Source organism: Macrosteles quadrilineatus, unplaced genomic scaffold, assembly GCF_028750875.1.
Source record: "Macrosteles quadrilineatus isolate MER2022 unplaced genomic scaffold, UCM_ALF_1.0 Scaffold_9__3_contigs__length_116548681, whole genome shotgun sequence".
Lineage (NCBI taxonomy): Eukaryota > Metazoa > Arthropoda > Insecta > Hemiptera > Cicadellidae > Macrosteles > Macrosteles quadrilineatus.
Window position 1 is genome coordinate 15,998,089 of NW_026542602.1, and position 26,956 is coordinate 16,025,044.

Here is a 26,956-nt window from a genome sequence, read left to right on the forward strand (position 1 = left end):
TAGATGGTTTGGACTACAACAAATTAATACTTATTGTTTCAAATACTTTTGGGGGTACGGTACTTTTTAAAAGTTGTTTTTTCTATTCTTTGACATTTGATCCCTAATAGCCGCGAAATTAATTAATATTAGTGAACAAATGCAAACTGTGTGTAGCTTTCTTGTATTATGATTTTTGAATTATTTTATATCGTAAATCATACTAACAAATTAACTACAGATCCTCCCTTCAATCAACCCGTCTCCAAATCTTTAGTATTTCACCAATTTAGTTTAGAAGCAGAATAAAATAAAATAGAAAAAGCAAACAAAAATTAATCATCAAAGTCCTGGTACATAGTTCTTAAAGCTGTGAGTTCAAATGGTTTTTAACTTTAGCTAAATGATAAAGTAGATTTTCGACAAGTTTTTTTGTCCTTGAAGTCCAACCTGAATCTTAGATAATATAAACACTTAATTCTAATAATTTTGTTCCCACTGTGACTAAGTGATACCCACTAAAAACAAATGTTCACACTAAAATATTTTACGATAACATAAAATCATCGAGTATATAGTATGAATGGTCAAGTTTAAAATATCGGTTTAAAGCTAAGTCAACTATAAAGATCAATTTGGATATAATTTCCTATGCCATCAAAGTTATTCACACAATTTTTAAACGGACAACACTTACTTTCCGATTTAATCTTTTCCATAGTGGTGATAAAACGTTTCAAATATTGTACCAAAACTTCTCCAATGATTTCTAACAAAGCGCATTGTTATATAGGATTTCTCTTGTTTAATTTATATCTTAAAACCGACAGCTACAATCTGTGATTGGCCTTTACAGTAGATGCGTGACGCTTTTTTTCATTGTATCGCTTTCATGTTTCGACGATGTGTAGATATGTATTTTGTATGTACATGATCATAACATTTAAAAGTTTTCAACTATGTTACTAACCGTAATAACGTATCTTTTTAGCTACAAACACCATTCGTTCTTTAATTAAAATAACGATTTCCAAAAATGAAAAATACTGACCTTTTTCATTTCACGTTTAGTTTCACAAAAATCCAATAAAAACCTAAACTTCACTTAACAATTGTAACAAAAAAACAACAACAATGGCTAAACGGAACAGAAATTATCTACATAACTAAATTAAGATAGCAACATTCGATGAACAAAGGCAAAATGCCCTGATGAGCTTCGCTTCATTAACTATTGAACGCCAAACAAACATATCGCTGGGTTCAATCGCCGCTGAAGCATTGTATCTGGCGTGTAGTGTTCACATGTGACACACGCTACAAGGCTTACTTTGGTGTCTCACTGATTAATCCTGTAATGTAGGGCAGAGCAAACGAGGAAAATCAACTTTTGAATTTGTGTTTGGATGTTCATTCGTCCGAGTTTACTCATGAAACTAGGTAAAATAATGTTAACGATTGGAAAATATTTAACGAATTTCTCCTTTGGTTTTGTTGAATTCACATTGGATTTACATTAAATTCTTCGGATGGCTACAAAACATAGTTTGACGCATGACAACATTGATCTAGTATTTTAGATTATTCTTGTTTTTGAAATGTTACACAGTAATAATATAAGAACTATGTACTGTTATTTAAATCATCGGATCGCAGCAATTATAAGTCCGTTTTCAGTATTCACGGCCCTACAACTGTTTGTTACAAACATATTTAAACCATATTTATTTGAATGACATTTTTAATATTTCCTCGTCGATAGTAAAAAATGTGACTATTCTATGGTTCTTATATCATTTTCACCCCCTAAAATTTTAATCATTGTTCATTTTAATTATGTTTACAATAAATTATTTTTGTGAAATTTGTTACAAATAGTTTTTGATGTTTAAAGATGTTTTTTTTTCAATTTGCTCGCATGATGAACAAAATATTTTTAAAACATATAAGTATTCCTAAAAGAAACTGAACTTAAAGTATCATTCAGTTCAATACTGTTTAGATGGGTCGTATTTTTTTCTTCTTACGAAAGTATATTTTCATGTGGCATGTAGGCCTAAAATCTTTTAGTTAACACCGATAGATTAAGAAAGTCTAACTTATAAGACTCGTTGAGGGAGGTATTGTCCCAGTCTACTGCACAAAATGTCGAGACTGATTGTTGTCATTGATTACAATCCAACTGTTGTTGTCAAGAAGCATTGCTTCTCGACCTTAGTTTCCACTGGAGTTTGGCAGTTTTAGAGTGAAAAAAACATCGCCATAACACTGAATCTCACAAATATTCACAAAAACGTCAAACTAATTACGGTTAATTGTATTTTTAATCATGGTTCATCAAATTTGACTTGTGTGATGTCGAGTTCTATGTTACAAAATGTAAAATATAAATGAAGATTGTATATTTTAAATTTAAAATTATCATGAGAGTAGTATTTCATTTAAATTGTCGCAAATGTTTATTTATTAAATAGTTTTATTTGATGAATAGTTACATTAAGACAATATAAAAAGCGATTATATTCAATGCTTTTTTAACGATGTATGTAAAGTTGGGCGATTGTATGTAACGGCGATGGGGGTTGTACCATTTTGTTTACAGTTAAAAGGAATATTTTAAACTAAATTTTCATTTAAATGATTCGGGCCGTTTTTGATAAAATTTTAATTTTTCATTATTTTTAGGGGTTTCGTGGGAAAATCACCATTAAAAATTAAAAAAAAAATTAAAAAACATGGAGGTAGGCTACTATGCGTGAGTCTATGTTCGTCTGCGTGAGATACTATGTTCGTCATCGGTTTCGCCTTGCACGTGCCACTTTGTAGGTAGGCTTACTTGAGAGGGGACACAATTTCATCTAATGTTGTATTAAGTTAATAAACACAAAAAAATTCACAATAATATTTGTTAAATTTGGCCCAATCTAATGAGTTGTATTTTTTATTTATTTTAGATTTTAAATATATTTAAAATTCAAATTCAATCAATATCTACTATTAAATGCGGTTCATTATTTTGCGCAGAAATACATAATTTTATTGGCAAAATCTGTAAAACTGCGATTTAAAATACTGATGACGCAAAAGGGGAGATATCTCGGTAAAGAGGTTAGGGAAGGGTTATTTTAATATGGAAACACACCTGCGAGTAACGGCCACGGCTCGTTCTGTTTTAGGGCACAATGGGTGAAATAAAATTCACAACCTTTCTCTTTATTTCTACAGCCCTGAGTTCTTGCCAACGCCATTAACTCATCCTTAAGAAAACAACCTGGTAAATGTGAACATTTAACAGTATTTTCACCTTACACCTTGCACTTTGAAAATACTATGAAATTGTGCATGACATGTATTCCTTAACCAATATATCTATCGCCTTGGATATATTTAATATTTATTGTTGTAGATTTTATTATATAAAGGAAATCCTTAAACCAAAGCAAAAGGAGTATAAGATATGTTAAGTAGTTTGTTTGCAGAACGTATATAATTAATTTTTAGTTCCCTTATAAGAGAGAAAGTAAAATAACTGATAAACAATGTGATCAACAATAAGTCGTTAAGTACGCAGTTACTATCAAGATACAAGGTTTTTACTTTACACAGTGCATAAAATAATATATATTTCCCGTTAACAAACTGAAGGGTCTATTAGTAACAATAACCAAATAAACCTCATTACTACTTTCCTAAAAATAATATTAATCAGATTGTTAAATATTGGTCTACAATAACGCAACCAGAACTCCCGTGAATTCGTTATGTTAGATTTTATTATGTTCGTCAATCAACATGTCTTTAGTCATCACTTTAGTTTTTTTCTTATTCATATAACATTAAAAAACTTATTATATTTTCTTAATTAAAAGGTTACTTTCCGATGTTTTACTGAAAGTCACTTTCAAGGTTAATATGTTACATAAGGTGTCCTTATGTTTAAGTTTATATAATATTAAACTTAAAAATTTATAAGTTGTATAAAAAAGGAGGTAAATAAAAATTCAAAAACTATACACATTCAAACCGAGGGAGATAGCTGTTGAGTACTTAAAAGTAAACTGAACTCAACAACATTGTGTTTAAACATTGAGGTCAATTGTGCATTAAAATCTTATTGTTATCCTAAGACACCACATAAAACTCACACAACAATATTAATTATGATTTATTTAAGAAGAACGAATTGTACAAATTATCATCTGGTTTCACTAAATTAAAAGTTACCATACATTTATTATAGTTGTAAGTGTAACAATTTCAGTTACTACGTCATTGCAGGACACTGTTTTAAAAGAAGATATTGCAAGCAAAGAATGCGTTATTGATATTTCTGCTTAGATAGTTTGCATTAAACTAAAATAGATGCTATTTTCATTGGCATTTATATTTACTGTTATTATTGACTATGAAACCAGGCAACGAAAATCAAACAACATTACGTGTTTAATTAACACTAGTCAGAAGGCTGCATAGTATAAAATAAAGAGCCCTTTTTCACAATACGTCTTAGCGCGATTTCCATAAATTCTCCTCTTAAAAGCAAGAATAAAAGAGAAAGGAAGAAAGTCGGGCAATAAATAACTCAGTTATTTACAGGCCTACTCTACAGCTAGGCTCCCTGAATCTGCTAGCTTAACATAAGAAGTTAAAATATATGTGAATAATATTACCTGAGTATCACATCATATAAGTAAAAAATTAATTTAAATTAAAATAGTCAATGTAACCAATAGTGTTTAAATAGTTCTTTCATCAGACTAGTAAAGAATTAGGTCTGTTTATGTATTTCGTTTCTTTAAATTAGGTATCCCCTTATACAATTATGTCAAAACCTTTAGCTAAAAGTGTACTATTATTGTAAGAAATTGTCTTCAGTGGATTCAAAGATATAAGACATTAAACACGTTAAGATATACTATGAGATGAATGTTAGTTAAAAGAAATATAAAAACTATTGTGTTTCTGAAATATATATAATGGTTTCAAATATTTAATGGTTATATACTACGCATTACTACAAATTCTAATATTCTTGTGGATTCTTTTTTTTTTGTCTTTTTAATCATGGCATAGGGAGATAAAAAGTCTTCATTTATTTGTGAGGGGCACAATTTTCTAATTTTGGAATAGTGTTCTTGTTGTGAACATTTATACCGAATTGGACTTTTAACCCTCCCAGCAATTTTCAGAAACTATAAAGTAAAAATCTTAGAAAAATCAATAGCTTACAATTGTTTAAAAGTTTGTTTTCTAACACACTACTTTTTACAGAGTTTATCTTTGTACTGTTCATTCAAATAAGAAATCTCGTTCTGTATATACTATGTAAGCCCGGTAGTGTACCAAATGTCAAAGATAAAGTAAGAAAAATCGAGAGTGGACGAAGAAGTTCCTCCTAAAACTTGACTCCCTTGACGACTTTGCAATCAATAAGTGAACGTGTCTTACATCTGGAAACTCTGAACTGTCTTTGAATGATCTTCCAAAAATATATGTTTTGACTCAGTCCTTTAACTTATAATCCGGCTCAAAGAATCGATTTGGGTAATTTCCTTATCTCTTTTGGTAATTTTTACTGAACATTTAAACTATTGTCGAGTTAGGTATAACAAAGCCATAACTGTATATAACTATGAACTTGATTTAATGTGGCCAAGTCGTAATAACCTTCATAAATGTTTTCACTGATATTATGTTATATTTAAAACTTGAGTTTCTTAAAAAAACAGACATATTTTCTGAGAGAGATCCTATAACCATTTCATTCTGGATTAAGTCAAAGTAAAAGCATGTTAAGCATTATTTTCGTTCTAAAAAATATACATAGCCTACTAGTTAAAAAATTGAAAAAAAAAATTAAATTCAAGCCCAATGGCATTGACTATTATTAACACTAGTGTTATATAGTCAATAATGACTATATAACAATTATGATAATGATAATGTTGTATGTTATGATATGTATGATAATGTTATATAGTCAATGCCGATGGTCAGTAAAAAAATATTTCGTTTAGATTAACTATTTAGTTATAAATAAAATTATTGAATTACATAACGGTTGTGTTTTGCAAAACATTTGCTATTTATGGAAAAATCCCTAAATAAAAAAATTATTAATAAAAAATCGCAAGTAAGGATAATATTTTATTATTATAAAATATAGTATTATAGTGTTTAGTCATCCTCCTGTTGGCCTAATTTATTTTACGTGTCTATTCGTAAAGTATAATATTATAAACATTTTAATGTATAATTTGGAAATGAAATGCCACTGAATACTACTATGAATCTACAACTTTATTTACACTTACTTTTTTATCTACTACTCTATTTACAATCCATTTAAATTAGGAAATCCGTATTTTTCAAATAAGTCATAAACTGACAATGCGTCAACAAATTTCAATTTTCGTATAATTAAAGAGCAACAAATGATCTCGTATCTCTACGGTTCTATAAAGAAGATTCCAAGGTTGCATTTGAGATGGGAAACGTACGATAACACACTTTCTAAGCGTAAAGACGTAAACAACCCATTCTGGCGCAGATAGTAAAACCAACCCCTAATGCATAAATTTCTTCCCAAAATACTACAAAATGCTGCCATTACTCCCAGGTGCGTTCTCGTAGAACCCCCACTCACCCCCCCCAAATCATCCCTTTACGCAGATCCATACCCACCTAACCTCAACCTATTGATCATCGGAGCAAAAGATAATTCCATTGACCTTTTGTAGTCGGTTAAATGGGTACGCAATGATCGATTAAACTCAGTAACCTGGTTATTAGTCTATAACAGTTTTTTTATTATTTACCTCATCATAACATGGAAGTGCCGATAACCCGTCTTTAGTTAGGCTTGGATTTAGGTTGATCAATGCATTTCAGTTCTTGTTTTTGAAACTTTCAAATTGGGTTGGACAAAAAATCACTGTAACATGAGTTAAGTGATTGATAGTATTAATTGCATTGTGGAGAGTAGCCTCCGGATTAACAAATAATATTAAAAAGGTTTAAATACATGCTATGAAGCAATCCATTTAATTCATTGCAGTATTGTAGTGTTTTTTATTTGCATTTAATTGAAGAAGTCATTGTACCGCCTGAAGATGACGCAACATAGGAGTCGAAACTAGTTGAAACTGCAATTAAATGGATTGCTTCATAGCATGTATTTAACCCTTTTAAGTATTAATTGGCTGGTCAGTTAATGAATTAGATTAGATCGTTGTTTGTACGTTTGGATTATTAAGTGTAGTGTAGGTTTTCCTTGTATGCAATTTCTTTGGAGAATAAATAAGCTTTAATGTTGTACTATTTTAAGGAATTTGGGTTGTATATTTAAATCACTACATAGCTACATAGTTATACCACGATTCTGACCACGATGATCATTGAAATATCAAAACGAGAGGGTTTCTATATGTTCATGTACCTGTACATCCATTATTTCAGAACAAAGTCCATATTTACAACAAGTATCGAGTTTGTCATTATCTTTTTAGTAAAACTGTCAGGGTAATCGATTATTTTTAGTGGTCATCTTCAAATATGAAGGTTCGCTGTGTAGGTTAAGCTCCAAAGCCAGATGCAATTCATCATTGGGATGTTAATTAATTATGTCTAACGCTACCTATCAACTAGAGCTATGGTGCTCTTTCAGTGAGTTTAGTAATTGTCAACGTTAGGCAGCAACAATCCCAGGGTTTGGACCGTTCCCTTACAAAGGAGCGTAAAAATACTAATTGTAACCAATTAAAACTAACTATAAGCATCTTAATGTCTGATATAAATGTTAATAAAATTATTCCTTACCAGGCCTGGCTACTGAAATAAATATTATGATTTACAAAAGATAACAAAACAGTTCGCAGCAGTTTTGACACTGGAAATCATAATTAATATTGTGGTTGTGTTGTTTCAGAACTTGAAGAATCAGATTATGACTACGAACGTTTGGGTGGAACAGGTTAGTTTTACTTTTACTTACACAAGTACGATAAATTTATTATAATGTTTTTACAATTTATGTATAAATCACATAAAAAATTAATCGCAAAATCTCTTTCAGCAATCAAACTTAGAGAACTTCGTTATTAAGAAATATTTTATTCACCATTTGGAGAATTACGTTACACTACGATAACAAATACGAAGTAGATACATCATTGTTGTTCATAGATAAAAATTTAAAACTAAGTACCAACATTTATTCCTGGTGTAGTTTAGTTAATATCACTTTACCTCCTGTAGCGGTTTTCACGTGTTTCGTTGAAGCAAACAAGTAAAATGACAGGGAACAACTTTGATATTTAAATCTTTGTAAACACTTTTTATATTTAATAATAACAAACCTTAAGCTAGTAATCTTGATTAGCAAAATTTTAAAAAACCGTGCAATAAACTATTTACAATGATTGATAAACATTGTAAATAGTTCATTGCACGGTTAATACATCATTACAATATCATTATTTACAACATCATTACAACCGTTTATCTACATCAATAAAGCACTAGCTTTAGTTTGAGAAATAGCAGTAAAACTAAAATACATGAGAACTTATATCCAATTAATTTCAACATTAAATGTTGCACTTAAATCCCCTACGGTAACACTAGGGTATCTTATTTACTATCTTATTTACTTTCTAATATTTCTTTCTAATATTCTGAAAACAGGCAATAAATGCAGTATTCTGATGCTATAAAATATTTCAAATTTTAATTAAACACTCTCCAGTGTGATTGATGATGTGAGGTGAGTTGCTAATTATTATCGCCAACAGATCGTTCTGGCACCTGTAATTATCTGAGCTGCTAAAGATATGCCTCTTTGACTCTTCTTAAGTCTCATTAGACACCAATCGAAAGCAACGTTATTTGCCGAAGTAACTGACGAAAACGACAAGACGATTTGTAAAAAGTTTCCACTTCAAGTCAACAGATTACGGTGAATCCTGCAATTGTCAGCGTTACTAGATAGGCTCCACTTTCAAACTAATTATGACTCATTACTGACAATAGCCTGAGAGCAGAAACGCTTTCAAGCGTGATGAGGTAGGATATGTTGATGATTAATGTGAAGAGATTGCCCTGGAATCTGTAATAGTCAGCGTACTATACAATATATACGTACATATATGGACTATATGAATTATACACGTACTATATGTATAATAATTATGCACTTGTTCAAACTCGTTGTGACCTGTACCTATCATCGTATTGGTAGCCAAAGATTAGCGTAACTTTCAAACCTGACTGGTATACGCACTCCAGAGTCTGCAATCGTCAGCGTTACAATATGGGCTTCTCTTTTAACTCGTTATGGCTATCTAGTAACAACAGTCAACGAGTGAAGACACTTTTAAGAGTGACTGGTTATGCAAAACGAGCTAACTTTCGCCAACTATGGTGTGTGTAACTATCTGGATTCTTAAAGACATTTCCTGCGATCCCTGTTATGTTACATTAGATCTGCAGAATCTGTCTAATATTTGCCTTAAGGATTTAGGTGAGCATGGATGGTATAATTTTGCTTCAGTATGCTGCATCCTGTTTATCCCTCAACACTATTCTTTGAATCCATGACGAATAAAAAATTCACTGAGTTGTAAGGTTTGTATATTACTTGGTAGTATTACCATTAGTGTTTATTAGACGACATTTTATTTTTCCCTAGGACGCTAAGCACGAGCCCGGGATTGTTTTCCCATTACTTCAGGCTAGACCTAGGAGTTGTAGAAATATCACGTAGATAAAATCCATTGGTGTTGGCGGGATTTGAACTCGGGACTTTAGGGACTAAAATACCGCGCTCTAACAACTAGACCAGCTCACTCCCTTATTAGACGACATAGGAATATATTATGCTAAAGTGTTGTTTTAAAACATATACGAGGTGTTAGCCCGTCCTACGTACGGGAATTCAGTAGTCAGTTAAAACCGTGTACAATTCAGATCAGCTAGTTTACAAATATAAAGACCAAGTTTCTTGCAGTTTTAATGTGAAAAATCATCTTGTAAACAAATTTTGTGTGACCAAATATGTTTTTATTCCATCATAGGCCTATACGATATGCATTTTAAATCCGATAATTTTACAATAAAACAGCATTGAAGTGAGATTTGCAGCCGATTCGCACAGACCCACACTGATTATAAGTAACCTACAGTAGAGAGTAATAGTCAATTGAGAAGTGTATAGACCTAGTCAACGATACCACCTTCCATAGCATACCTCCCTCTTCCATAATTATTATCACCACAATACAAAAATCTACGATACACAATTTCCGGTAGGTCTGAATAGAAACGACCTAAAATAAAACGATAGTATCCAATAAAATGCGCGGTACACATAATTTAACTTTGGTGTCATAACATCAAAACTAATCGTCACACCTCTATCCTTTATATCAATTTCACTGCATTAATTGCTAAATAAATAAGCGTAAACAAAGAAAAGTAAAAACAATAACAGTTTGTTTTGAAACAGCTGTTTGGTTCAAATAACATTCATTTGAAAAAAAGAACTGGTCACATGTAGCAGGAATATAAAAAGTAAACACTCTACGCTAGTAAAGCTAATGACGTAATTGTCAATGTTTATTATCCATACCGTTATCAGTCCTATCCTTGATAATTACCCACCCTCATTGAATAAATGTACATCGTAATTTCCCATATTAGTTAGTTTAAACAATATATTCATAGTTGAAATAAAAGTGATATTTTCACGTTTGGGGGCGCTGATATAGACGCCCCCAAACGTAACTACAACTGAAAACGATTTCATAAAAGGATGGTTTGTCTAATTGCAGTATCCTAGGTCAATGTTGATGTTGTGTTCAATCTATGTCATCCACCTGTTTATCTTTGTATAAAACCCGGCTGAGGTTGTGGTGGTAATTTAAAATCGAGATTCCTGATTATTCTTCATCTTCTTTTTATGACATCAATATTTCCGGGCCTAATCCAAACAAAGTTAAAGCAGACAAACATTAATTCTAAACAGAAAGCTACCATGAAGAATTAAAACATGTAAACATTGTTATTTTTCTAATCTTTCCTTGAAAAGTGGAGCAGTAAAATAATTTGAATTTATCCTTTTTTTATTAAGACTCGTGTACAGAGCCTCGATTTTTACTGTGGTTTAATTAATTTTGGTTTAAACTGTGGTCTAATTATCTCTACTAATCTTACTTATTTCCTATAATCAATGACAAAGCAATAAAATAACCTCATAGTTCCATAATTTTTATTTAACCAGCTGTTAGTTAAAACAAATTATATTGCTCTAAAACAAATCGAAGATTACAAAGATTGCTTTAAAAAATAATTTGAACATAATAGTATTTTACTATGTATATTTAATTAATCTGTCATCCTCTTACAGAAGAATTGAACGTATCAATGATTAGCATTACACATAGTATAAATAAGTCAACCCTAAGTATGTCTTTACATTTTTATCCAAATGCTTAATTTGTGACACAAAAGCTGAATATTTACAGCTGTTATGTTAAGCAAATTACTTTATGCTAAAAGCTAGTTTAGAATCTTAGCGTCGGCTGCTAGACTTTTTAAAAATTAAAACTTAATTTCTAAAAAACTGGGACCCTAAACTAAAATTATGGCTTCGACATTCCCTAGTTTTCAAAATTATCTTTCTTTCAACACAAAAATCGTGAAAATCCGTCGAGTGGTTGATTCAGAATCGTGAAATAAAAAAACACACTTTCGTTTTAATATTATAGATTGTCAGTTAATAATGCTATTAGTGAAGTAAAACAAAACTTAGTACTTATAGACAAGCTGTGTCTTTTAAATGGTAAGCTTACTAATAACCTAAGGCCTTTCCGCACAAATTCAAACCCCCTTTTCAAACTAAGCAGCAGCAAAGTCTTAAGTGCGTGTGCTAAGATCTTAATTAACACGAGTCTATTACTGATAGCTGTAAAACAACTTTGGTAATAAAACGTTAAACCTGGTTTAATATGGGCTTTGCTGATTAATTGTGAAACTTTTGTTTATCTTTAAACCCAGTTGTATGACAGTTCATTGTTTGTTATTGTATATTTTCCCCTGTTGATTAATTAGGTGCAACACAGAAACGTGTTTTGAATTGTAAATTTAGTAATATGACTCAAAATTTTAGTCACTATTAGATATTTATTTACACAATCCTAACAAAAACCTACGCCTAATTTAATTTCAGAATAAAACATGATATTGCTTTTCCGTATAAAAAATTGTAAAAGAATATTTAAACTTTGTAGAAGTTGCACTACGTGTGCCGTACTAATATAAGATAAGAACTACGTTCTACGATTCAGGATTGCAATTGTTGCACTGCAAGTAGCAGTGGGTACAGCTGTTCTATTATACAAGTTGTAACTAGCTTGCGGTTAAACTTTAACCTAAATACTAGACTGTGTGAGCCAACACTTCAAACTATGTACAATATAATTCTACATTGCGCATTAAGTTAAATATTTTTACGAGTTTATCATTTTCGTTTATAAAATAGGATCCGATATTAAAGGACAAATATCTCATGCTATTATCACTAGGCCAGTGTATCATTCTGACTGTATTACTAACATGAAATTCCATACTATATCTAGAATTTGGGCAATTAGTCATAAAGAGGTACATCTTTATCAACCAAGATAATTACAGACCCTAGAGCAATCTGTTGACGATAGTTAGCAGCTCGTCCCACATCATCAGGAGATGAGCGACGTTGCATTTTCACTACTTTTGCTAATGAGATCAAACGGAGTGTTTAAGTGGCATGTTTCTTCCAGCGCTCCAATCATAAGACCTGCAACGTCGATAAGTGGACCTAAACAGGTCAATTCAATAGAAGTGGAAGTTTGGAAGTTTATTATTATATTTTCTACTTTTAGCTCTAACAAAGGACTTTAAAGCTTGACTCCTAATATGTTGCTTGGAGAAAATCGAGTATCTTTATCTTATGTTTTACCCTAGAGAGCAGTAAAGATAAAACAAACCCTATCTAAAATTGTATCTACCACGAGTCCCTATGTGTGCACTAAATCACTTTTTAATTGTTTGACATCCAATTAAATGGTTAAAGTTATTGGTGTTTAGTTTTCATAAGTTTGAGCTTATAAAGATTACTGAAGTTTATATTTTCAATCCGATATTCTTTAAAGTGGGTGTTTGTATTAAATTCTTTAAAACAATACGTAGCCTTATTATGCATTTTATCACACCTATTCTTACTTTCATCAATAGAACTTGCATCGGTTTTATTTAGTAGATGATCTGTAGTTTTAAGGATGAAATTGAACCAACTACTATTGAACCGAAGTTTAATTCCAAGGCTGTGAATAACCAGACTAACTATTGACTGTTACTTATACTGTACCTGGTTGGGAAGCTGGGCGATTAAAATGCTCGCCTGGCAATGAAAAGGTCAGCGGTTCGATCCTGAGAGAACTAAGTAGCTTTTTGATATTTCCAAACTGGGCCCAGCTGTCCCTGATCATTAGAATTTAAATAATTAATTGGTCCTGGCTAAGATAACAGCTGATCTTAGTCAGTAACAAAGCCTAAACAGATCATCTTATTTCACACTCGCCTTGATTCGTTTTCAGCTTAAAATATGCAACTCGGTGTGAGTCACTTACTTAATGAAATGAAATGAAATGAAATGATACTAAAAGATCTTTATTTTGTATGTAATTTATTTGCTTGTCAAAGAGTTAACGAAACAAACCTGACTCAATTGTTGGTTTATGGCTTCGTAGCAAAAACGTTCGCAATACAGTTTACATATCAGAATTAATCACATATTAAACAATTTTAATAGAAGATATTTTCGGGAATATTATAAAATTAAACAGCCAAAGGTGTTCTATGGATCCTAATGCCAAATAAATAACACGCGTCGAGTTAAAATCCAGCTAAGTAGCGACTTATATAGATTGAACCCCTCAGCTTAGACTAGGAGTGGTAAGACTGCTTTACGTAAATAGATTTTTAACCCCTATTTACGACAATGCTATGTAGTTTAAACGACTCTATTAAGGTATAGCTTAAAAGCTTTTTCAGAACCCAAATGGGTTCTCTATCCAGCGTTAATGCTGATGGTGCTTCTTGAATTAGTTTATCTAGATTCTGGGCCATAGCTGTATGGTTGTATTACAAATAAAATTTATCAAATGAGTGTTTATGCATTTAATAAATAGATTAGCATATATGTACTTACTTCTCGACTCTTTCACTAGAATACTCCAGGGAATATTAAGTCTAAAAAATTACAATCAAAGTACAAGTTTTATTTTACATTATCCTGAATGAATAATACCGTAACGTTAGAATGCAACAAACTTTAAAGTAAAAAAATACGAATAGGAATACTAATAATACCTCTTAACTAAGCTAATAACCTATATACCAATGGTTGAACCATACTTAATAAATGTTTATAAAGGGATGTGATGAAATAAGTTATGTCATTGAATTTGGATACTGTAGCCTGTAGTAGACAGCCATATACGGGCCAGATGAAGCAGATTTTTATTTTAAGGAAGACCGCAGTTGATTGATTAAGCCACTGAAAGACTTTTTTTCCTTATCTATATTTTGTTACTATTACTACAGTTTATGAAACGTAAATAGTATATAGCTCACAAAAGTTTGGTCTTTTAGTTTGGCTTTGTTTTGTTGAAAAATGGCATATAATGAAGAAATCATAGAAACAATTACTCTATCCAAGAATAATTTTATTTACCAAACTGGCTACAAATTCAAAAAGTGAATGGAATGTCTAGTTTTCTTTATAGTCAAAGATTCTATACTAAGTTAGTCAGTTAAAATGAAATATCTAATAAAATCAGCCAAACAAATCCCTTGATTAAATTGTGGAATAGTATTTTTAATTACAAGTACAAATAGTAATAATCTTCTGGTGTGCTCTTAAGTTTAATGTGTCATACGAATCCGAAGAAAGGAACACCACATTGCACGTGAGGGCAAAGCCAAGCACGTGAGGGACAAAGCCGAGCACGTGAGGGGCAAAGCCAAGCACGTGAGGGGCAAAGCCGAGCACGTGAGGGGCAAAGCCAAGCACGTGAGGGGCAAAGCCGAGCACGTGAGGGGCAAAGCCAAGCACGTGAGGGACAAAGCCGAGCACGTGAGGGGCAAAGCCAAGCACGTGAGGGGCAAAGCCAAGCACGTGAGGGACAAAGCCAAGCACGTGAGGGGCAAAGCCAAGCACGTGAGGGACAAAGCCAAGCACGTGAGGGGCAAAGCCATGCATGTGAGGGGCAAAGCCGAGCACGTGAGGGGCAAAGCCATGCATGTGAGGGTGAGATTTACGTACAAGACGGAGCAGAGAACATAAGAAATGGAAGTACCGGAAAATCGCATTGCGTACAAGTAATGAATGACGCTTTTCATTACTACGCATACGAACATACAGGAAAGCTGACATCTATAAAATAAAATCTATTGCACTTTTCGCATAACTGTTTTAAATATAAAAGTTGAAGCAAATATGTTTTCCACAACAACGTAGAAATTAGAAATTCGAGGATTAATATCACATGTGCGTCACATGTACTTCGCACAGTGTTAATTAAAACTAAATACTTATTTAAAATATTCACGATTTTTAGAATCGTACTCCAAATCTTGGTTAAGAACAAACCCACCGTGACTGACAATGAAGTGAGACGAGTTTCCAATTATCAACTGATCACTCCGGAATCTGTAATTATCAGAGTTGCTAAAGCGATGCCTGCTTAACTCTCGTTATGTCTCGTTAGAAACATGAGTCTCTCAACTTTTACACTTGACACTTTGAGTGAACTTGTTTGGAATCACCAATATCAGGTTGGAAGTTCAATAGTAGGCCTACACATCAGAACGGTGAAATATTTTAAGGTAACACTATGACTACTTCTTTCAACTCTGCAACCATCCTTATATGAAAATATTTGTGCAATTTTTAAGATACTGAAAAGAACAATTATTTACTTTCTTAAAACTTTTAAAATTAAACTTAGGCAAACTACTAATTAAAAGACTTTTGATGAATTAGAACTACATCATGATAAAAATGCTCCACATATGTTAGATAATTATAGTATTTAACCTAGAGTGTAAACAACATATTAACCCAGTGGCATTTTACACAGAAGGAGGTGAAAAAGGTTTTTTATCTTCATATTAGGTACTAGCTGTTGTACCCGTGCTTTGCAACGGAGAGGACATTGAAGCGAAACATTTGATCTTGAATTCTGTTGTATGAAATAGTTCCCTATCCCTTTTGTTTTCTGGAACATAACTCAATTAAAACTCTTAGTTTGAAAAATATCTTTCTTTAAGGCTAGGAATGATATGAGGCGCTGGTGGAAATAATGTACCCTTATGATTCAATTTTCAAATGACTTCAATTAATATTTTTTACTATTTAAATTCTTCCAAAATGTAAACATTGAAACTTTGGAAGCCCATGGGGCGTAGCCCAAGGAGAATATGATAAAAGGAATAGGCCTATATGTTAACCAGGTATATAAGCTACCTTCATACAAATTTTTATTTCAATCGGTTCAGTGATTTTTGCGTTATAAGGAAGCATACAGACACACAAACACACACCATCTCATTTTTTTATATTAGTATAGATTTACTCATGACTGCTTGTAACAATAAGCTATTGATATCAATTCTTACGGAGTTAATGAATTTAAATCATAAAATCTGAGAGAGAATGGTCAACAGTTTATTCTCGTTAATGTGTCCAAACCTCCTAGCTAGTTTACCATATTTACAATCCAGGCATTATTGTTTCGCGCCTGGAGAGGACAGATCCTTCAAGTTTCCAAGGATTGGCCGAGATAAACCTAAGCGCCACAGAGATACTGTTCCCATTTGGTGAGACTCCAATTTTCTAAGTGGTCGACTTGACTTGGAGCCATGTATGCGGTACTCTCACGGTGTCATTTTTTATTCAAAACATGAACTTATAAATATGAGTCAATAGTCAATAAATAACATAGTAAACAGATTGTTATGTTTAATTCCCCCCCCCCATAAATTGAAGCATTAGACGAATTATTTTCAAATGAAACATTATTTATTTTGGTGTTTTTTTTTTAGACCACGATCAGTTAGCTATATGAAATGTATTTAGTTCAGCTCATATAAAACAGCTCTTTCATAAGCTACCTGTACTGTTTCAAGAGCTTAACTTTGTTAAATAAAAAAAAAAAACAATTGGCTGATTGGCTTCTTGAACGAAGTCTTTTACTGTGGAATATTTTTTAGGATACTAAATATTTAATATGTAGTTTTTCTATTCCTGTTGTAATTTAGTTTCTATCAATACACTTGACCTAATCGATAGAAAATTAGTATTCGTTCTGACTTTGTTCATTGTACAGTTTTATGTAATATCAATAAAAATATTCGTATTCTTATTCTTAACTCACGACACTAGAAAGTAAGTCATAGATACACCCATCATTTATACAGTTTCTTATTCATTAATAATGCTTTCAACAGTTTATTTATTAGGAATTATTTTAATTATCGGTTATTATGCAAGACACTGTTTCGCCTTATGTAAAAAAACATTCCGTTAAAAGTTAATAAACATAAAGTACTCCTTAATTCTAGTTTTAGTTTTAAACGATAATTTGGTTGGAATACGCGAATTCAACCCTACTTTTTGTCATAAAATGTTATTAAATGTTGGAAAAATAATATTAATAAGTAATATTTATTTATAGATTGTTCAAATGACTTTTAAAGGTATTGAAGCCAATAGCTCACTGCAGAGATATATTTCTGCGACACCTTTATAAGCCACAAAATTGTTTTTAATTTAACACCAACAATAAAGCAATTACAGTTCGCGTACGCCCAACGGCCGTATGTTGACGACATTAGTTCCTTCTGTGGCGGAAGTTTCATTAAAAGGTTAATTTAAACCTTGTACAACGACGGTGGTAAAACAAACGTACACTACTGTCTTCAACAGAAACAAGGAGGGTGTTTTTACTCTCTCCCCCTATACATGGTATATGGAAAAAGTATGGTTTTCGTCAAAAGCTTTTTGTATGATGTCAAAAATCTTTTTCTAGTTTTAATTTATGAATTTAATAATTTCATTATATAGTTAGTCATTATTTACGTTAGACGCATTTATTATTAAACCACTTCCACGCACCTACTAAACGAAATAATTAAATTTGTATATGGAAGTGATTTGAAAATCGGGAAACTTAAATCATATATATTAAAACGTGACAGGGTTTTTTTTTATTTCACGATTTTGAATCAAGCACTTGACGGATTTTCATGATTTTTTTGTTGAAAGAAAGATAAATTTGAGAACTAGGGAATGTTGAAGCCATAATTTTTTAGTTTAGGGTTTCAGTTTTTTAGAAATTAAGTTTTAAATTTTAATTTATACTATGTGTATTGCTATAATCATTGATACGTTCATAATCGGTAAGAGGATGAGGGTTTATTTAAATATTCATAGTAAAGTACTAGATGTTCTAATTTATTATTTTGAGCAGTCTTTAAAATATTTAGTTTGTTTTTGTGAATTATACTTTGTTATAACTAACAGCTGGTTGAATACAAAAATATTCTATAGACCTATGAGGTTAGTTTATTTACTCTGAAATTTTGTCATTGATTATAGGAAATAAGTAAGATTCTATAACCATAGCTGTATACGAATCGAAGCTCGCGAATCTTTAAAAGAAAGCTTATGAAAACTATTTTACTTCACGACTTTTTGAGGAAAGGTTGGGAAAATAACAATGATCACATGTTTTTAATTCATCTTGGCAGCTTTTTCTTTACTATGAATTTTTGGACTGCTTAAACTATGCTTGAATTAGTAATAGACACAATATATACAGTTTTAATTGACTATTTGATTCCCGTACGTAGGACGGGCCAACAGCTCGTTATTATTTAATACAGAATGGTTGCTTTTCAAATCACATGTTTATGCAAATCGTATCTATACGCCTGTTAATGTACCGTTCAATAATATCAACTTGTATACTAAGCCAAACCATAGGCCTAAGGATAAAAATTTAGTATCCCAAAAACAGTGTTTGGCGAAATCATCGCCGAAGCCTGAAAATTGACCTTTATCACCGCACACAGCCTCATTTATTAGGACCAAAACGAAGTAAATTACCTAAAAATGGATCTTAATAATTATGCTTGAGTCAGAAATAAATAGAACCTTACATATTTTTAAGACTTTTTTTATCATGAAGTAATTTAAATTTAGGAGAAAGCAACATAAATAGGTTTGGCAAGGAGCTAACTCAAGAATTACATGTAAGAGTAGTAGTCATTACAGATAAGGCAACCTCATTACAAATAAGGGCTCACACAAAACCCTGTTTAAGGATCCTCGCTACCTTTGAAAGCTTAGGGTCTATCAGATAATTAAATGGACTGTGCAGGGTATTGAAGTAAATCCGTTGACCTTTGTGTAAAGCAGACTTGTACCAGATTAAATTGGGACTTTTAAGAGTCTTTGGTATCTTAAAACTTCGTATGCATAGAATGTTGGGATTACATTAAGATGGTTAATTTTATGAACATTTGATTTGATAATCAGTAAATTGAAACGGGAAACAAGATAGTGATATTGTCCAAGTGTAATGAAGGTTTAAAATGGATTAAGCAACTGCATAAGATAATATATACATGGAATGGCAGTTAGTATGCAAAATACTTAATAAAAGATGCAATACTATTAATTTTAAAAGTTTTGAACACAACTGTTGATTGTTTTATACATTTTATCGTTGCAATTGAACTCAGCAATTCCATAACAAAATTAATAAACCTAGTACCTAGTACCTAGTACCTATGATGTGTTTTTTATTTGTTCTATTACATAACAGAATTAACTCAGAATAAGCTATGGTAATTTAAAAGTTTAAACGCTCTATATTGAATATCAAACCTTTGAGGAATGTCATATTAAAATAAAACTCATACTTGAATAGTCGATGTTCAAGAGTATTAATTGTTTTTATTTCATTACCTCCATAAACTGTTCCGAAAATGTTTTAACGGTGACGTTATATAGTAATTTATTCGGGTTTTATTAAAATTTATACGTGATGCAAGTCAACTACACCACATAGAAGTCACGATAAAATATACTTATGATGATACATAATTATTTTATTTTTTTGTAACCAGCTTTTGAATAGACAAATCCTGTTGAAATAATTCATTCGTGCGAGCTGTGAGCCCGTTCTGTGGGGATTTTGTGGTCAGTCAAACGCCCTTTTTAAGGCCGGGCGTATGCTGAGACGCACGCGGCGCAACGCACGCAACGCAGCACAAGGCAGAAAACTGTGCCGTCATGTTATCTTACGGCGCCGCGTAAGCTGAGACCCACGCGTGTATGTGTCTGACACACGCGTGGGTCGGCATGTCACAGATTTCGACGCATGCGACACAGCTTGGGTGCAAGCACGAAACACAATATAGACGAACCAATTCCTCAATTCCTTTGTCGGACTAGGAGTAATAGGTACTTTCAGCCATCTTTACAACTAACCAGCTGTGCTCTCTGTAACTAAATGCGTGTGCTGCGTGGCATGTCTCAGTTTGTAGCACAGACACAGATTTTCAGACACACTCAACACAACTCGAGTGAAAGATGACAACAAACGAGCGTCCATTAAGTTCCAATGTGAATTATCTGTGGTGTATGAAGTAAACCATGCAGTTTTGAAACGTCATGATAGGACCATCGTAACGGAACTTTATAATTTTAAAATATTGTTATTTCAATTTTTGAATACACGTAACACATTTTACTTGTTCCTAAAATCCTGTTTAGAGCTGAAAATTTAAATTAAAGGTTCATAAACTAAACTTAATTGCACGGAGAAAATAAAAGAAAAAATACTCCCGCCACAGCAAACCTGTAAACTGAGAAAATTTCCGTTTTCCTAAGTGGATATTCACTAAAACATATCTTTCAACAGGATAGATTTATTCCCTATTTAAATAACATTAGGTATAACGAGTAATTAGGTTTGCTGCTTCAGGTAGGGTAATAACGTGTTTTTTTAGTAACATACTCATAGCTTAGTATAAAATAAAATATATATACTGTATACCAAGTTTCAGACGATAAGCAATAAAACTACATCAGTCACTCATTCTCAATGCCTATTTGGAATTTACAATTTTTCGATTTTTTTTCTTTACCAGTAAAAAAACAATTCAAGATACCATAAGTTATTTGCTTTTCAAACCCTACAAAATAGTTTGGAGATAAATTGGTAAAATATATGTTTTTAGGAGCAAAATTGAGAAAACTAAATTGTTACCCCATAAAACACCCGAACAACCCCCCACTTCCATGTTCCGATCATGCGTTTGCGAAAACGTTCGAATACACGTAGGTTTACAATCTTATGAGACGCTCCCCTTGATTTCTTAAGAAGTTTTTTTTTTTATACGACCGCCTTTTCCAATATTGCTGACAAACTTAAATGTTTTTATGGAACAACGTGTAGCCTATTTTATGATGATTGTTTTGGAAATTAAATGTGATTTCAAAACGTTTATTTTCTTTAAGTTCTTTTTATTCTCCCACAACCTTCGCAACAGAGACTAGCTCCACATACCTTACTGCAGGCTGTCCAAAACGCAAAGCTTTTTCCGCATTAGGGCTCTGAAGATGTACAACAATCTCCCCCAAAGATTTAAGTCTTGTGAACCGTCCGCTTTTAAAAAGAAAGTTAAGCCTGGCTAGTCGACCGACGACTGTACTCAGTTGACGAGTATTTTGATGCGTTCCACCGAGTATAGGCTCAAATCTTGCCAAAAGTATTGAAAATAGTGTAAATATTATTTTTAGTTTATCATTGACACAGTCTATCCAGGAATTGTGGTCAACGACGTCGCAGCAGGTATTAAAGGTATAAAGCTACTCGTTTAGGAGTTATGGCTTGTTGAACTTAAAGAAAATGGCTTGCTTTGTACATTCTGCATCCTGTAGATCATAAACAAGTATGTTTGGAGAGGAAAATGCATATAGAAATAAGTCTTAAATAGTGTCTAATGATGTATGATGTCTACATCTATCATCTAAAAAATACATTAAAAATATTGATTCAATTTATTAAAAAATGACTACCATTTGCCTAAAATGACAACTAACTTTAAAATTGAAACACTCTGTATTTTATGGTCTTTTTAGATGCTATTTTAAGTACCAAGACGTATTTACTCCCAGCATTTCCTCTCAAAACGTACTCGCTTAGGAGGTACAGGAGCAGAATGTACACCACGTGCCATTTTTTCTTAGGTGCAACCACAGACAATAGACCACCATTAATTGTCTATTGTCTGTAATGCAACAAGTTGTAACTCCTAAACGAGTAGCTTTAGAAAAGAATTTAAGATAAATAGTATATCGCTAAGAATTGGTGGAATTGAGTATATTTACTAATTACTAGTACAGTATGTCACTAGGGCCTAAAGTGACTCTTTTTGACCAGAGGTCAAGTTTTACGATCGATGCGAAGCAGAGGTCGGAAAATCATCGAGGGCTAAAAAGTAACTTTTTGCCCGTGTGGTAAACTATATTTTTCGTCATATTGATTATTAATGAACAAAAACAGAGCTATAAAACGAAATAATTTTGATGTAAATATAACCTCTCAAAACGGCTTCTTTTCAATTCTACTATGCAAATAAGCAGCTTTTTACTTAAGTGATTAAATTATTTCGTCTATTACGATTGTGTTATTATACCATCAAAATGTTGAGCAATCGACAACAATAGGCTAAAACCTAACCTAATAAATCAATCGATAAATAATTTCGATATATACGATTGCCACAATCGAAATTTACAACTGTCTACAACAGCTGAAAATCAGTTACTACTTGGCGACTGCGTGTTGCGTGTGCTGCGTCTCAGCATGCGCTAGTCAAAAATTCGTGTGCTGCGTGGCTTGCGCCGTAAAACGTGGCTTGCGTGCGTTGTGTCACGTGCGTCTCAGCATACGCCCGGCCTAATTCTCCAGCAGTCATCACACAGTATATACAATAAGTCGTAAATGTGAACAGTAATGATTTTGAGAAGACCGTGTCATGTATAAAATTGTCTTTAAGTACTAACTTTTTGTATATTGTTTAGAGTAGTCAATTCCCTACCTCCATTCCGTCTTTTATTCTGCATGTTTGTTTGTACGTCTGTTGGTAACGCGTTATTGCCCTTATTTATCAGCGGTTCATAGGAGAGACAAGAGTGTCGTTGTTAATGAAAACGTCTGATATATGATGTGCAATGATGAACTGGTATTTACTACATTTACCAGTGTAGAAGGTTTAGTAAGCTGTATATCCTATGTTCAAGAATATTAAATGTTTTTATTTTATCACTTCCATAAACTGTTTAAATAACTACCATCATCTAAATACAATTTCAAAATTACCTCAGGGTTATGAACCAAAGATCTATAAACTGCTGTGTTTGGTTTTATCATCGGACTACAACAAAATTGTACATCCGCGTAACATTTATCTACAAGGCCTGTCTCTTTTGTCACTTTTGCAAGGTTTGTCGTAAAAGTGACGTCATATATTTGCCTCAATATCTGGAAAAATGCAAACTTGATATGGAAACAAACTGCTGTTCTAAATATACAGTGAGGTTCTGACTACTGACCACAATATGCACAAGATCTGTACTGAGTGTCCGTAAAACGGGATTCTAGCTAGATGTGTACATGTATATTTATACATTTTATACACATGTATAATATATTCATAGCTTAAACTGAGACGTGCAGGCCACTTGTTGTTTGTATATTCTAAGTTCATATTAAACAAGTGTATTGTACACTACATTATTAAAACATATATTTTTGGACCATTTGATATATGACACAGTGTCCTTTTGCAACCATACTTCGTGTTATTAGGTTCGGTAGTTCATAACAATGATTATTATTATACACGTTTAAATATTTTTATTGCATAGTTATTTGCATCTTTACTGCATCATAAAGATTCTAAATTATTGTGAGAATGATTCAAATAATAATGAAAGCTTTAGAAATACAGTTAAGAATTTAAAATATATTACAAAGTGTTCTTTCGCGAAATGTTTTCGTTTCAACTTACTATTAAACCTTTAGAAAGTACAAAATTGCACTGATACAATAGTAAAATATTTTGAATTTTCTTTTTAATGATCGGAGGTTTTTCAAAATCTAATCACTAGCCTTGAACATTCCAACTCACAATTAAAATGTTTCAATTATGAACTATATTGCGATTAAATTGAGTTATTTAAATGTGTCATGCCTTATGTGTGTGCCTTTATAGATAAGTATTTGTAAAAATAATCTTTGTTTAAGTTTTTTGTTTCAATTTCCATTTAAAGATTAAAATTATCTGAATAAATAATTACGTCAATACTTAATTTTAGCGTTTGAGAAAGGCATATACATTCCTAAAAACAATTAAACAATTAAACAATTAAATCGTTATCCTTTGTTTTGTTTGAATTTATGATTGATCCATGTTAAAACAAGTGTACAATAAAGCACGTTCAATTTCATTCATATATAAATCTCAAAGTACCCATCAACTTTTGAGAAAACTACAAATCCTTAAAATGTTCGTCATGACGAGAAATCTTGCGCAACACTATCCATTATTTCATAAATAATTGCCCTTTAAGGTCGTAATTCCTTTCTAAAGGGAACTTTCCATATACCTAATGTCAAAAATACCTTAGTAGTACTTGTGTGTATGTTATTCTTTCAATTTTTTACTTTATTAAAATCAGGTGTGATTATTTGTTTGTATTACTGTATTCTGTTTTGTTTATTTCAGCTTCTTAACCAATCAATAGTTTTATTAATACTTGTGAAGTCAAACGGAGTGAAGCCCGTGGGTAACAGCTAGTTAAAGTAAATCGGTATCATGACCGGGGGTCACCAGGGGGTTGGTTTTTGATCGGGTTAATTTTGTATTTGTGTTTGGATATACATTTTTGACAAACATGCAATATTTTACTATAAATGTAGATACAACTAATTAAATGATTGTAAATATTTATGAAATAAAATGTAAAATGTACATGTGTATTTACTATTTTAAAAATCATGGCTAAACACTATTTATTTTATAAGTTTAATTTGCAGTAATGGTAATATTTAATAATTTATTTACTAAAAACAGTACTTCAAGTGTATTTATAAGTAAATGTAACTATCGTTAATGATATAATGACCGCCCAAGTAATATCTATATGATAAAAATGTAAAATATTTTACACAATGAACTGCAAATGCTCAATTATGTTTCGTGGGACAACTTGGATAAGTCCAAAAGTATTTTGTTACATCTAGTTTTATATTATTTTTCCTTTTCACTACATTGGTTCAATAAACATTGGGACCTATATCCGATAGTGACGGACGGAAATGAAATTTCGGATCAGCAGCAGTGTGTGCCCTCTATTCCTCTATAGATGTGTGAAATAACACAGAAACAAAATATGAATTTTTAGTAGTTTCCGTATACATTAAAATAACCCTATTAATTCAATATAATTTGAATTACTAAATTATAACGAAAATTAAATTTATTACTGTTTTAAATTAGCTTTTGACATTCCGTCGTATTTATCCTATATTTATCTATGCGCACTTAAATTGTAAGTAAATAATATATTTTTTTCTAAATTTGATGATTTCAAAATAAATTAGGGGATGTTTTGAAAACGTTTTTCAAACACCTACCTAAGCTAAACCTTTTTCCGAGTTACAATATGGATATAAAGTACATGGACACAATATAAAATGAAAGTAATTATCTTATTCTCTTTTCAGCCATATTGTGCCTCCTTTTCCATATCATAATAATACTTGCTAAGAGGTAAATATCAAGTAGAAATTCAAAGAAGGGTCCTTAAATTTCCGATAACTGTTTTGTCTTTAAAGAAATGTAAGTTTACCAAATTATATATAGAGCTTTTGGCTTTCCTCCAATAGACGTAATTATTCCCCGTTTTTCAATATTCCTGGCCGTTAATAAAAGACGGCGAATTTCCTTTGCAAATTTGTATGGAACTGGATGTGAAAATAATAAGTTAATTCTTTAATAGTATCTAAATCTAAATGTATTCTTCTATGTATATGTAATAGATGTTACTCTGCGTCTACAATTTCTTCACATTTACTACAGTATAATATGCTAAAACTTGAAGTACACTGTTTTACACAACGACACAAGTGCTACCAACAGGTGGGTTTCGAGAGACAAGGCAAGCACTTGATTAAATGTTAAAGCTATTTACATTTTTTCCATTACCTAATTCATCATACTGCCACGGATAAAATTAGTGATGCTAGAAAGTCAAACAAATTGTTTAAAATTTTTTTAAGCCTTGTGACTTTTATACGATTATTACAGTACTTAAACGTGTTTGGGTTTCGTAGCTTATGAATGATTTCGAAAACAGGTTGCGTGTAAAAATGGTTTGGCTATTATTAATGGGATACCATTATATTTTGTTGTGACTATTCTAAAAATACTTCTCAAATCGTCGTTAGCTGTATCTGAGATTAAAGATGTACCATTCAAGAAAAAAATGGTCGTTTGGAAAAATAATTTATCAATATTATGCTCGGTAGAAATAACCCTGTCGTTTTACCAGTGCTGAAATTTCAAGCGATCAAGTATTTTATAATTAACAACACGAGGTACACGATAAAAATATGTTTACAGCTTGAAATTTGTAATAACTTTGCGTTCAAATTTACACAAAATTCAATATGTCATGGCGTAAAAATTATAAACAACACTTATGACAGGTTCTTTACTTCCAATTGACACTGTTGCTGAGTGATCGGTTTAGTTTGTTTATAAAGTGAAGATAGCCTCCGGGAAGCGTTTGGTG

The 26,956-nt window shown here is 31.9% G+C and overlaps 1 protein-coding gene across 1 annotated transcript in view; it reads left to right on the forward strand.

The window, feature by feature from the left end:
* Nucleotides 1-26,956, forward strand: part of LOC129002913 (acetylcholine receptor subunit alpha-like 1) — a 303,805-nt gene that overhangs the window by 159,614 nt on the left and 117,235 nt on the right. Inside the window, exon 3 of the mRNA XM_054431032.1 lies at nt 7,907-7,951. Within this exon, the coding sequence (XP_054287007.1) occupies nt 7,907-7,951 (45 nt within the window). The remainder of the gene's footprint in view (nt 1-7,906; nt 7,952-26,956) is intronic.